This window comes from Canis aureus, chromosome 12 (genome assembly GCF_053574225.1).
Source record: "Canis aureus isolate CA01 chromosome 12, VMU_Caureus_v.1.0, whole genome shotgun sequence".
Taxonomy (NCBI): Eukaryota; Metazoa; Chordata; class Mammalia; order Carnivora; family Canidae; genus Canis; species Canis aureus.
The window spans coordinates 35,524,170-35,539,006 of NC_135622.1; the positions used below are offsets into that span (position 1 = coordinate 35,524,170).

The window sequence follows — 14,837 nt, forward strand, 5'->3', positions numbered from 1 at the left end:
ATAATATTCCTACTATGGAGTTGGGTTTTTAAGAGGTATGACTTAGATGATTGTAGGTTTGCTAAATCCTTCAAATTTTGCATCTCTTTTTTGTGTGTGTGTGTTAAATTAACAAACTTCTTTTCAACCATTGTTCTTAGCCCATTCTATTGTATGCCAGTACCCTAATTATTAAATAATGTTAACATACCAAATATATATGTTCATACTCCTGATAAATTATTGATTATATTGAATATTTGCAGTTTCCAAATTAGTCCAAATTCATACAGAAAGAATGGTAGTAAGTTCAGCCATGAAATAAATCATGATAAAATAGTATAGATCTCTTAGATGTTTAATAGTAGTTTTCTTTAGAATAAATGTAAATATTTCCTGTATTTCTAATTACATACTATATTTCCATTAGGTTGTATCTATCCTCACATAAATGATTGTGATAGAAAGAAGTTCTCTAAAATTATGAGAATACTGTGTTCAAGAAATTGTGCCAGATTTTTTAGATTATGGTTGTATAAAATTTATAGGTCTGTGGATTTTTAAATTACTTAGAATATTTTATAATCACTTAACTTTGTTGGAAGGAAAGTATGTGGAAATTTTTTTATCAATTTAAACTATAAAGAAGTTACATAGCTACATAAGTTTTAAGTAATTCTTTATTACTGTGTTATTGTTCCTACTCAAATTTGCTTTCCCTTGTTAAGATTTATGCTGGAATTTTTGTTTAGTTAATATCGTACCATCCAAAAAAGGAAAAAAGAATTTAAATACAGGACTCTAATAAAGTATCTCCGTTTCCTTAATAGTAGATGAGTTCTATTCATAAAGTTGTTTATGGATTGTATTAGATTTAGGCAGTGTGTGGGTTAGGAGAGAGGGTTATTCAAGATTGGAGTTCCAAAACATGTTGGAAATAGCACATTGCTTTAATTTTTCACATATTTTAATATTATTCATATATTTCAGAAGATTCCATGCCTATGCCTGATGAAGTAAGCATGCTAACAGCAATTGCACTCTTCCTGTGGTCTGCTAGTAGTGAAATAATAGGAGTCCAGTCATTACAGAATGGCTGCATGAACAGATTTAAAAATGCATTAAATTCATGTGACCCATGGGTAAGTTACACTTAAACACAGTGGTAAAATTCCACTTTATCAGTAAAATTTTAGATTGATTCATTAAAATGGGTGATACATCAAATGAAAACCTAAATATTTGTTATATAGCTTTTGAATAGAAAAGCTGCAAAGGTTACTCACTTTAAGCACTTGGAGACACATGTGTGTATGCATATTTATACATGTAAAAAATTTTCCAATATCTGAAATGTTTGATTAACTCTGGCTTATATTGGTAGAAATTTTACATGAGTCTATGATCATATTTTTCACTGTTTACTTAATGGCACCAAAAACATTAAAGAATAAATTTATATTGTAAGTTTTATTATATTACATGTTTTGATGAAGTTTTTCTAGAAAATACTTTTTTTTTTTTTTGGTTTCACAATGTCAGAGTCTAAAGATTCTCAGTCCTGCTGCATATCAGAAAAAAATCAGTTTAGTAACATGATTCCTAGACTCTGCTACTGTCTTCCTGAATCATAAGTCTGTATTTTAAAAATACTGCCCAAGTATTTCTTATGCCCAGCAAGGTATGGCAACTTCTCTTCTACCAAAGTGCTGAAACTGCTTTATTCTACTATTTGACCCATATGGTGATGGATCTTCCTTTTGTTGTTGTTGTTGTTGTTGTTGTTGTTGTTAGTATGAAGTCTTTTTAAGCTAAAGTGGAGCCAATGAGATTTTACTTTCTAGTCCTGGAAAAGTTAAATTGGCATAAGCAGTCATTTCCAGGGAATTCAAATGAACTTGAGTTGTCTAGTGTATTTTTATAGCAGTGTTTGACATCATTTAGATACTAGCTTTCCTTACTAAATAGGTTAAAGTGAAAAGGACAATTGTCAAGTAAAGAAGAAATAAAAAACATATATTGGAATTCCTAGCTTCTTCCACACTATAGAAATATATGAATTATGTAAGCTTGGTAATTTGGCAGTTACCACGTAAGGAATATTTATTTAATTAATTTTAATTAATTTTGGAGGTTTCATTATTCTAACTTAATTTAATTTTGGAAGTTTCATTATTCTAACTTCATTTCCATAAATAGAAAATGGCATTTATTCATCCCACATTTTTATTTTCATTCTGCAATATCACATCTTTTCAGCATATATTAAGTTGCAGTGTGATTGTACAGCAAATAAGAACTATCACACATGTTAATTAATAAAATGATTTTCTTTTATAGGTTCAAGCCAAATGTTACCAGCTTCTCCTCTCAGTCTTCCAGCATTCCAATCGTGCCCTATCAACCCCCTATATCCATTCTTTAGCTCCAATAGTGGTTGAAAAGCTGAAAGCTGTTGAAAGAAATAGACCAGCCAGTAGCACAGAACTTTTAGCTGTTCAAGAAGGAATCAAAGTTCTGGAAACATTAGTTGCTCTTGGGGAAGAACAGAATAGTAAGTATTCTTAATAAAAACACAATAATCCAAAATGAACTGTGTGTGTGTGTGTGTGTGTGTGTGTGTACATGTATATATACTTCTTATTTGATATTGGACACAGGCCATTGCAATAAGTTTACTAAGGAGTGGTTACTATCTGAAAGATTAATATTTTTGCTCATACTACTAACAATGTATTGAGGTGATTCAAATTCACTTTTTTATGAGCAAGAGGTTAAAACAAATTACTGATGGCATTTCAACACATTGATTTTTTTCTTCTAGGAATGTACTATTTAAGAACTAGGAAAAATGTCGATATTTAATTGATTTATAAAAATAATTTATTACGGTGTCATAATACAAGTACACAAGCTTTATAACAAATAGGATCAGATTAATATTAATGCTAAACGTCATTATTAAAATACCTCCAATTTTGAAATTTAAAAATTATTTTTATTTAATGAAAAGCTACCAGAGGGGCGCCTGCGTGGCTCAGTTAGTTAAGTGGCTGCCTTCAGCTCAGGTCATGATCCCAGGGTCCTGGAATCAAGCCAAGTCGGACTCCCTGCTCAGCCAGGGGCCTGCTTTTCCTCCCTGTCCCCTGCTCATGTTCTCCCTCCCTCACTTTCTCTCTCTGTCTCTCAAATAAATAAATAAAATCTTTAAATAAAAACAAGGAAAAGCTACCAGATACATCCATTTAATCAGACTTAGGCAGCTTAATTCCTACTCTTCTTTATTCCTTTGATTTCATCACAGTCTAAGATTTGTTTTTAGAAATATGACTTTTAATTGTTGCAGAAAGACTATGCTTTTTGAACTGTGATTGAACATTAAGCTGTTTCTAATTTTTCAATATCGTAAATAACTGAGATGAGTATCCTTGTACAGATATCTTTGCACACATTTTTTATTATATCTATCAATTTCTTAACATGAAATTACTGGAAATTGAAGGAAGTGCATGTTTTTTTTAAGGCTTTTAATGTATGTTGCCAGATTACTCTTCAGATAACAGTTATATCCATTTTTTTCTATCGTAAGTTTTTTTCTTTTTCCCTTTAAAAAACTGACAGGAAATTGGAAGGTAGAGGCTTTGAAAAAGTTATTTTAAGAGCTTCACTATGAAATAATAACCCTTGGGATCCCTGGGTGGCTCAGTGGTTTAGCGCCTGCCTTGGGCCCAGGGTGTGATCCTGGAGACCCAGGATCGAGTCCCACGTCAGGCTCCCTGCATGGAGCCTGCTTCTCCCTCTGCCTCTGTGTGTGTGTGTGTGTGTGTGTGTGTGTGTGTGTGTGATGAATAAATAGATAAAATCTTAAAAAATAAAATAAGATTTTAAAATAAAATAATAACCCAGGGGCTCCTAGGTGGCATCTGACTCTTGGTTTTGGCTCTGATGGTGGTCTGGGGTCTGGAGATTGGACCCTGAGTCGGGTTCTGCACTCTGCGCTTGGAATCTGCCTGTCCCTCTCCCTCCCCCTCTGCTCTTCCCCACAACACACACACACATGCCTGCATGCATTTGTGCTCTCTCCCTCAAATAAATAAAATCTTTTAAAAAATAATAATAATAATCCAGAACTATGAAAGTGGAAAAGGAGAAATGCAGAGGTAGTTATGAAAAAAACTGACCTGAGTTGATGAGTTACGAGTTATAGGGAGCAAAAGAGGAGAGCCAAAACAGAACTGTTCCCTGAAAGAAGTGTGGAAGGAGTATCAAAATTGGAAAAGTCAGGAAGAAAGACTGGGAGTTGATAAGTTTAGTTGAAATTAGATATCAGTAGAAGGGTTCCCTGGGTGGCTCCACGGTTTAGCGCCTTCCCTCAGCCCAGGGCGTGATCCTGGGGTCCCAGGATTGAGTCCCACATCAGGCTCCCTGCATGGAGCCTGCTTCTCCCTCTGCCTGTCTCTCTCCCTCTCTCTCTCTCTCTCTCATGAATAAATAAATAAAATCTTAAAAAAAAAAAAAAAAGGAAATTAGATATCAGTAGATTATTTGGATAGAAATGGTGTGGCTGACGTCATAGCCTGTGTTTGTGACCATCATGGCCAAAACCAAAGGTACATGGTGGCCATCTCATTATATCATATATGTTCATTCATTCATTCGTTGATTTGATGTTATCTTCCTGCTAAATGCCATCATATCCCATTTATAGGACTCATTTCCCTTTGGTTTTTGCATGCATTCAGCCTTATATTTATCTTGATTTTTTTAAAATGCCAATTTTACTATAACTCTCAAAAGTCTTCTTACAAATACAATGCATCTGTTATCTCAGTGAAGCAGTCTATTAAAAAATGAAGAAACCATGATAATGCTTATTGCTGATATATCTCACTAACACTTAAAACTATAATATATAGTTATATAAAATATAGTAATATAATTCCCAGAGGGTGAATTTTCTAGCTTTTAAATTTATCACTCAACTTTCTTCACAACAGTTGCAAATGCTAATTTTTTGTTTTTAACTTTGCAGTATCCATTACAGAAATAGGCAGTGAATGTTTTTATACTCAACATGACCAAGGTTATAAGCAAAGACATCGGAATTATATTTGAGTCTTAATTCTCATCATCTTTATTCAATCTACTACTCAGAACTTATCTTACCTTCTTTTAAAACTTCTCTAGGATTCAAGAGAATCTTGCTTTCTATTCTTATATCTAATCATCTCATAACTAAATAACTATAATAGTGTCCTAATCAATTTTACCTCTCCTTTGTTTAAGTATTGTGAGTAGCAGGGCGCCTGGGTGGCTCACAGGGACAGAGTGGGATTAGGGTTCTGGAAAGGCCTCATGATTATCATCATTGTCTTTCTTGAGGTCAGTGAGTGTTGTATTCCATGTTCTGGATCAGGTGCTTCCTGTTCCCCTACCGCCTTGGCTACTATCATTCTACAAAAATTAACAGAAATTAAAAGTGGAAAAAGCACGATTCTCAATGTTTATTATCAGATACATACGTATATGATCACATTTTTTTCTTAAGAAAAATACCAGCTTTAATGAAACTTATGTTCCAGGATGGAGTTGTTAATATGGGAAGACAAAGAGACTAATAAGTGGGATTAACTCTCCAAATAAATCTCTCAGGGCTTCGAATTTATGTCAGCCAGACATGGGTTCTTGTTTTTTAACCCTAAATTCTACATATTTGATTCTTTTTGAGATATTTTCCCCTTACTTACTGTGGGTTTGAGGGGATGATGAAATGGGAAAGAGTTGTATTTCTATTTTAAAATGAAGGAATACCTAGTTTTAGTTAAATAACAGTAAAGGGATGCTCAGGTTCTGTTTCCTATTCTAACCTCCCTATTCTGAAATACCTTAAAAATGTCATGATGTTACTCTCTGAGTACATTTCACCAAATGGCCAGCATTTTTTTTTGTTTGCCTTTTCTTAAAATTTAAATTCAGTTAATTAACATGTAATATATTATTGGTTTCAAAGGTAGAGGTCAGTGATTCTTTAGTTGTATATAACACTCAGTGCTCATTACATCACTTGCCCTCTTTAATGTCCATCATCGAGTTACCCTATGCCCCTTCCCCTCCAGCAATCCTCAGTTTGTTTCCTAGATTTGAGTCTCTTGTTTGTCTCCCTCTCTGATTTCATCTTGTTTTATTTTTCCTCTCTTCCCCTGTGACCCTGTTTTCTTAAATTTTTTTGTATTTTTTGTTTAATAAAACAAATTAATATAAATCTAAAACATAATCTTAACAAACCTGGTCTTCAGCCCTAACATAGCTTGCACTAAGTAAATATTTAATATAATTATGAGTTATTATTGAGGTCTAAAACAGATTCTATCTGCTTATGTTTTATTATGATTGAGACTATTGTGGTAATTGCCTAATTTTAAAATTAAAGTTTATTGTAATTGACAGATTAGTGATGATCTTCAGAATGTATCATTGTAATTTGCAGGAGTCCAGTTACTTGCCCTTTTAGTTCCCACTTTGATCTCTTACCTGCTGGATGAAAATTCTTTTGCCTCAGCAAGCACAGTTTCCAAGGATCTTCATGAATTTGCGCTCCAGAATTTAATGCATATTGGACCTCTGTATCCACATGCTTTCAAGACAGTAATGGGAGCGGCTCCTGAATTGAAAGTACGTTTGGAAACTGCTGTTCGAGCAAGCCAAGCCAGCAAAGCTAAAGCAGCTACCAGGCAGCCAACCCCTACTGTACATTCTACACCAACGATTAAGCTAAAAACAAGTTTTTTTTAATTTGATATTCCATTCATTTTTGTTTATATTGTCAACTGACAATTTGTTAGTGATAGCCACTGTACCATCCTGGGCTACAGGTTCTACTTTATTTGTATATGTGTATTGTATGCTCTAAGTAGGTTAAGTAAAATAATGCTTATGCCACTTTCTGATTTGGAAGGAGTGATTGTTTTTATCATGTGGTGTTTGTGCTTTCATTTTCCTCCTAATTCTTTTTTATTAATTTGTTTTTTAAGTACTGAGCCACAGTCTCTTAAATTTAAGTGCTAAAAACAATTATATCACATAGTTGGGTAGCCTATTGGTATTGTCCGGGGAAAAAATAGGTCAATATTCAGCATCTGTCAAGAAAAAATTTAATTGAGAAACAAGCAGAATTTAAATTTTGAAGAAACTAAAAGAATGGAAAATGTTTCGTGGTGTATATAATATGAATAAAGGCACGTTTTCTTAGCATTTTTCAAAATGTCCTTACCTTTCTGATCTTTTTAATTACTAAATTATGCTTGTGTGTATTTTAGTTGTTAACTGAATTAAAACTCTCATTTAAAGGTCTATTAAATGTTTCAAATGTGGAATGATGTTCTGCTTTTTTTTTTTTTGATGGCTAAAATTTGACCTTGGTTATGTTTTATAACCACAATACAGAGCATTGAGTCCTGACTATGATGGTTAGTTTCATTCGTTAAATATTTATTGAGTGCCTACTGTATATGAGGCATCAGGCTAAGTGCTGCAGGGCATATAAAAATGAATTTGTCATAATTATGATGATGCCAGTCTGTTGTGCAATGGGAATTTTACCACATCAAGTAGATAATAGATGAGCATTTGACACAGTGTTGTCATTTGACACAGTGTTGAGCAAATTTTAAACACCCAAGTTTTACCAGAGAGTGTTACATAGACTGTAGTATCAACAGAAAATCACCTTTCTGAATATTCCAGATGCATACTTCTTTATCATCTGCTGCCACCTACCCGCTTTCATGCCCTAACCAGCTGGCGGCTCCTGTCTTCCTGTCAGGCTGTCTTATTCAGGCTTTTGGGCCTCAGATAGGTGATTTCTTTCACCAGTTGTCTCACTTTCCTTTATATCTACAGGGTGGTTTTTTCATTTCATCAGGCTTTGTTTAGTTTATTCACATGGGATTGCAACCTTCACTACAATCAATTATGAACATTTTCATTATTCCAAGAAGAAATCTCATAGGCCACCCCGATGGCTCAGTCAGTTGAGCGACTGACTCTTGATTTTGGCTTAGGTCATGATATCAGGGTCATGAGCCATGCCTTGGGCTCTGTACTGGTGGGCAAGGAGTCTGCTTAAGATTCTTTTCCCTCTCATTCTCCCTCTCCCTTTGTCCCTTTGTCCACCGCCACCCCCCGCCCCAGCTTACATGTACTTGTGTATGCTCTATCTCTGAAATAAATAAATCTTTAAAAAAAAAAGAAACCTCACACCCTTTAGCAATCACCCTACAACCTTTCCATTTATTGCCAGCCTTTCACTACCACAAATCTACTATCTATCTCCATCAATTCTTGTTATGAACATCTCGTATAACATCTCACATAGAATATATGGTCTTTTGTGACTGGCTTCTTGATGTTTTTTTGCTTGTTTGGTTTTTTTTGTTGTTGTTGTTTGTTTGTTTGCTTTGCCCTTTAAAAAACTTTATTGGGGGATAAGCCTCACTCAGAAAAAGCCAACCTCTAAAAAAGGAGCTGCGGGTATGTAAGCTGATTTGATGTATATTCATGACTTGAACATTCATGAATGGCCCAAAATAAAGACCCTCAAACACAAATGAATCTAAAGCTATCATAATCCCAAATCATGTGATTCACATAGATGTGCTTAAATTAGCTCTTAAAATATGATATATGTACTAAGACTGTCCTTTCCTCATGATTAACTGAAGCATGTGGCCATTAAAAGGGAGGGGGAGGGATCCCTGGGTGGCTCAGCGGTTTAGCACCTGTCTTTGGCCCAGGGCGCGATCCTGGAGACCTGGGATCGAATCCCACATCGGGCTCCCGGTGCATGGAGCCTGCTCCTCCCTCTGCCTGTGTCTCTGCCTCTCTCTCTCTCTCTCTCTCTCTCTCTGTGTGACTATCATAAATAAATAAAAATTAAAAAAAAAATAAAAAAATAATAAAAGGGAGGGGGAGGGAGGGCGCCTAGGTGATTCATTTGGTTAAGCATCTGCCTTTGCCTCAGGTCATGCTTCTGGGGTCCTGGGATGGAGCCCTGCATCGCATTAGGCTCCCTCCTCAGCAGGGAGTCTGCTTTTCCCTCTCCCTCTGCCACTCTCACTGCTTATTGTCTCTCTCTCTCTCTCTCAGAGTAAAATCTTTTAAAAGAAAATAAGAGGGAGGGGGAGGCAAATGTGATTTGGAACTTTCTGGCACAATACATCCAACTACTGTGGATACACACAAAGACAGTACATAAGATGCAAAGGGATAATGCCCACCAGAGTTTGCACCTAGACCCTGTGCAAGATGCAGCTCCACTAGAGTTTTGATCAGTTTTGGTGACCACTAGAGTTTTGATCAGTGCAAACTCCTTTGTCAAGTTTGGTGACCCAACCCCAGATGCCAAGGATGGTGCCAGCAGACCAGGACCTGCCAAAACCCATTATTCAGACGGAAAAGGAAGAGAAGACACCAAAAACTGCAGTCAGTTCTGAACTTTTCACAGTTGATATTTGTTCTTTGTCACAGTTAAGGACTTGAATAAGAATCATGAAACTTGAACATATTTTATTATTCAGGATTTAAAAAATTTTGTCACATACTGAAAGACTACATTCAGTGTGGGTCGGGTCTCACAGCGTTTGCTAGAACTCGGTTGTGAAGCACATGCAGCACCAGCTGGAAACCATCTATGGGGAGTGGCTGGTGGGCAAGCCAGAGGCCTCTCCTTCACTAATACCAAGTCAGAAGTCCTGTCTCCAGTTGTGTCTCCTGCCTTGACTCTTCTGATCAGCAACTCTCCCCATGCTAATGGGGGGCACACCAAACCCTGACACTCCTCCCCTCTCCTGCTGGCTAGGCAGTGGGTACAAAAACTGAGGTATGGATACCAAATTTTTTCATTGCAAGTCCACTGGGTATCTGAACATTAGGAGGAAATAAAGATGTCCAACAAGATTTCCAACGAGCTCATTGCTTACCGAGCCTCCCATGATATAGTTGAATCCAAGAATAACCGATGGTAAATAACAGGTCTTCATTTGTGTTCCAAACGAAAGTGATATGATCATGTCTCTGTTCAGCTGTGCCCAGACATAAAGTACTGACATGATAGGAGGAATCATCAACAAATGCATATTCGTTGCTAAGCCCGTAATCACGATGCAAATCCAGTTAAAGAGGAGCATGAATAAATAGCCAGCTGGCCTCCCATCAAAAGCTCCTGTTTTAAGGCATGTAGAATATTGATATAAGAAATATAAATTGACCAAATAAAGAAATCCAATTCCTGGATCCATGGGGAAATAAAAAGTAGCAGTGATTGGCCTCCAAATCTGGAAGCAATAGAGGAAGGCTTCTTCAGGCCAGAAGAAGAAGTAGTAGGCTGATGAGACCAGGTTTGCCAACGAGGGCACTGCAACAGTAGTGACCAACCAACAGCATGTTAGCCAGGATGCTCCTGAACCAGTCCCCAATTTGGGACATCTTCACCTTTTAGGTGACTAGAATGTGCATAGCCACCCAATTCCCCATCCCTGGCCCCTTGCCACATGGTCCCCTCTGTGAGTGAAAGGCATGGAGGAGTCCACCAAGCTAGGGAGCAGAAGGCAGAGATCTCCAGATTTGGTGCCACTCTTGACTTACTGTTTTTAAGCTTCATCCAGGTGGTGACATACATTAGTACTTCCTCCCTTTTTATGGCTGGATAATACTCCGCTGTATGTGGACCACATTTTGTTTATCCATTCACCAGCTGATGGACACTTGAGCTGCTTTCACCCTTTGCCTATTAGAAATAATACTGCTAAGAACAACTGTGTGCAAGTTTTAGCTGGACATGTTTTCATTTCTCTTGGGTATACATCTAGGAGTGGATTGCTGACTCGGTTGATAACTCTTCAGCTTTTTAAGGAACTGCTAGACTTCAATTGCTTGTTTCTTGTTTCTTGCATATATAACCCCCTTTTCAGCCACCTATTTATGAAGTATAAAGTTTATTTCTGGGACACCTGGGTGGCTCAGTGGTTGAGCATCTGCCTTTGGCTCAGGTCGTGATCCTGGGACCCTGGGATCGAGCCCTGCTTCGGGCTCCCTACAAGGAGCCTGCTTCTCCCTCTGCCTATGTCTCTCTGTGTCTCTCATGAATAAATAAGTAATATCTTTAAAAAACAACAACAGCTTTATTTCTGCCTTGGCTATTTTTTGCTATTCTTGGTACCTCCTAGACTTTTCCCATCATTTCCCACCTTGAGGTAGACTGCATCTTGCATTAGCAATGATTTCTCTCTTTTTTTTTATCCCTCTCTCCCTCACTACCTACTTTCCTTCCTTACTCCTTCCTTCCTTCCACCCTCCTTCTCTCCCTCCCTCCCTCCATCCCTCCCTCCTCTCCCCAGTACTACTTTTTACTTTCTCTAAACTCTTCTGAGCCACTGACAACCTAACTTCTAGTTCTCTGTGATAATATTTATAAAAGAAACTCTGTTTGAAACATTATATTTATTAACTGGTTTCACTGCCTAATCCTTGAGATTATTTTCAACCCCAAGAATCGTTATTTGATTCTAAATATCCAGTATCGAGAAGCTAAAAGAAGCATGATGATAGCCAATGGATTCTTTCTGAAGCATAATCTGAGCAGTTTTAACATTAAAAGAAATAGTATTTTTTATTTACTTTCCAGGTTCTTGTTAATATCGAATTTGAATTTGAATTCTGAATTCAATTAGAACTAAACTTTGAAGTCTGGTTTCCCTTTCCCAAATAGATTCTGCTATCGACTAAGGATAGAACTTCAGACAACCTAACCTTTTAGGGGCCAGTTCTCTCATCTATAAAGTAGATGAAAACTTACTAGGTATTCTCTCTATGATCTTTTGCATATATAAAAAGTACATGTCTATAGGTTTATCCTTATTTTTATCAAGAGAGTGTTTGGTCAGTCCTTTAGTATTAGCACAAAACATAATTTAGTCTGATAAGTTGTTTTTACATGTATATAAAATAGTTATCAGTAAGACAGTATAAAATATACTAAATCCAGAGAGCAGCTAAAATATTACAGATTATGACTATTAAAAAGAGCTGCCATTTCTGTTGTGCAGGCACTGAGCTAGACACTTAATATCCATTCTTTTCTTTCAAACATTCTTTTCATTCAAACAGTGCTGAATAAGGTCTACAATTAGCCCAATTTTCAAAACACATTTAATTATATGAATCACTATGCTTCACATTTTCCTCATTCTTAACTGGAATTTTTAGGTTGATGCCAGAAATGGCTAGAGTACAGCTATAAATAAATTTCTTGCCTTATTGCTTTCCATCACACAGATTACTTTTAAAACCTAATTTAATCATTACAAACCTATTACTACTTCTATATTAATAATAATAATTATGACATATATTTAAATAATTATGAAATTGTCATTTATGGACTTCACAAAATTTTACTTAAAAATTTCATGTCTTAATCATAATTTCTTAATCATAAGAAAAGTTATCCTGAATTAAGTTTTTGGTTGTGTCTCTAAACAAATATGTGAGAACCATGCATGCACACAAGGGACCAGTACAACTGCTTTTTCTTTTCTTTCAGAAGAAAGACCAGTATAACTGTTTTTCTTTTCTTTCACAGCCTTGGTCCCCTACCCACACTTCTCGATCTCTTTTTTGCCATTAGAATTTGTGGGTTTCCATTTCAGACATTATTTTTCTTATACACATATACTCTATTTGCCTTTTTTCCCCTTGACTTCCAATGCAAGTCAAAAGAATCCATGAAAATTTAAGTAAATTTGTTTGGCTTTTCCAACTTTAGCTTCAATTGTTCATTTTTTTCTTTAAATCTCTTCCTTCTGGGATCCCTGGGTGGTGCAGCGGTTTGGTGCCTACCTTTGGCCCAGGGCGCAATCCTGGAGACCCGAGATGGAGTCCCATGTCGGGCTCCTGGTGCATGGAGCCTGCTTCTCCCTCTGCCTATGTCTCTGCCTCTCTCTATCTGTGTGTGACTATCATAAATAAATAAAAATTTTTAAAAAATCTCTTCCTTCTTTCCAACTCATTTCCATTTGTATAGGAAAATACCTCTCTTATTTGTGGGGGAAAAAAAAAGGCATGACAGACTGATGCGTATCCAAGCCAAGAGATAAAGAGGAACTGAGAACAAAGAAGGGCAGTATGGCCATTCATCTTTAGACAGGTGGACCAGAGGGGGAGCCGCGGGCTTTGGTGCAGACATGGCCAAGTCCAAGAACCACACCACGCACAACCAGTCACGAAAATGGCACAGAAATGGCATCAAGAAACCCTGGTCACAAAGATACGAATCTCTTAAGGGGGTAGACCTCAAGTTCCTGAGGAACATGCGCTTTGCCAAGAAGCACAACAAGAAGGGCCTGAAGAAGATGCAGGCCAACAATGCCAAGGCCATGACTGCGCGTGCTGAGGCTATCAAGGCCATTGTCAAGCCCCAGGAGGTTAGGCCCAAGATCCCAAAGGGCGGCAGCCAAAAGCTCAATCGACTTGCCTACATCGCTCACCCCAAGCTTGGGAAACGTGCTCATGCCTGCATTGCCAAAGGTCTCAGACTCTGCCAGCCAAAGGCCTAGGCCAAGGCTCAAACCAAGGCCCAGGCTGCAGCTGCGACCCCGGCTCCGGCTCTGGCTCCTGCTTCTACTCCTGCTTCTACTCCTGCAGCTCAGGCTCCCAAAGGTGCCCAGACCCCCACAAAGGCTCCAGCGTAGAGGCTTCTGCCTGCCAGTGTGAGGGCGGAAGGACTGGTATGACCCCTGGGCTTCTGCCTGCATGGGCCTGGTGTCCTCCTGTGCTATTTATACAAATAAACCTGCGGCAGGATCTGTTAAAAAAAAAAAAAAAAAAAAAAGACAGGTGGACCAGAGAGCCGATTGCATCAACAGGTCAATGTTTCAAATAAGTGGTCTGCAATTGAATATAAAATGAGATTTTTCCAAGAAAGCTGTTAAAAACGATTGACTTATAATAGTGCATTTCCTGACACTGGATATGCACAAAGAGAACTTGAATTCCTGTTTGTCAAAGATTTTGTGGTAAGATTATCTACTGCTATCTTATTTATTCACTGGACTATTATTTGTGGAACACCTATGTGCCAGGCATTGGGAATAAAATAGTGAACAGTCAAGCAAAGAATCTGCCATGGTTATTTTTACATTCTACTTGGGGAGGGATATAAAATAGTCACAAGGTTATGATAAGTAGTTGGAGGAAATAGTATGAAGTATAGTTTGATAAAAAAATAAAAGCAGAGATTTCTCTTTTTAAGTTTTTAAAAAATTTTTAAGTTCTCTCTATACCTCGTGTGGGACTTGAACTCATGACTCCAAAATCGAAAGTTGCATGCCCCTGTGAATAAGCCAGCTAGGAGCAGAGGTAAGTATTTCTACATAGGATTTTTCAGAGCTCCAGACTCTCATCTGCTCTTCACACCTGAAATGTGACTACCTACCATTGGTTATCTCAGAGATTCCTCAAACTCAATTAATTTAAAACTGGATTCTTCACCTTCTTATCTAAAACCAACTTCCCTATTCATGATTTCCCAGTAGATAGCACAAATATTTTATCCTGTCATATGAGACATAAATCTTAGTAACATCCCTGACACTTACCACCTTCTCCCTCACTATGCTTAGTTCATCACCAAGTTTCCTAAATATCTCGGCAAATCCCTCTGAATGCCTTTATTACCATTATTATCATTTGCAGTGCAGATCACCACATCTGGTTGCATACAGCAAAGTGGTGGGTGTGAACTGTAGGGTCAGTTTTTCTGGGTTGGAATCTGGCTCCATTATTCACAAGCTGTATAACCTTGG

At 37.2% G+C, this 14,837-nt stretch overlaps 2 protein-coding genes and 1 pseudogene across 6 annotated transcripts in view; 2 read left to right on the forward strand and 1 right to left on the reverse strand.

The window, feature by feature from the left end:
• HEATR5B (HEAT repeat containing 5B) overlaps nt 1-7,352 on the forward strand; it is a 99,949-nt gene extending 92,597 nt beyond the window's left edge. For 3 of the 4 annotated variants that reach the window (XM_077843586.1, XM_077843587.1, XM_077843589.1), the window contains exons 34-36: nt 970-1,121; nt 2,320-2,533; nt 6,467-7,352. In XM_077843586.1, coding sequence (XP_077699712.1) covers nt 970-1,121; nt 2,320-2,533; nt 6,467-6,771 — 671 coding nt within the window. In that variant the 3' untranslated portion in view covers nt 6,772-7,352. Of the gene's footprint in view, nt 1-969; nt 1,122-2,319; nt 2,534-6,466 lie in introns of those variants that run through there. The other variant, XR_013349422.1, reaches the window with a different exon arrangement.
• A 2,313-nt stretch (nt 7,353-9,665) lies between these two features.
• Nucleotides 9,666-14,837, reverse strand: LOC144324549 (derlin-1 pseudogene; annotated as a pseudogene). Its single transcript, XR_013390011.1, has 2 exons — nt 14,710-14,837; nt 9,666-10,762 (listed from the first exon to the last, which is right to left on the reverse strand). The product of XR_013390011.1 is annotated as a derlin-1 pseudogene (transcript).
• LOC144324669 (large ribosomal subunit protein eL29) lies at nt 12,970-14,116 on the forward strand. The gene has a single exon (XM_077916040.1). The coding sequence runs from the start codon at nt 13,218-13,220 to the stop codon at nt 13,587-13,589; it is 372 nt and encodes a 123-aa protein (XP_077772166.1). The 5' UTR covers nt 12,970-13,217; the 3' UTR covers nt 13,590-14,116.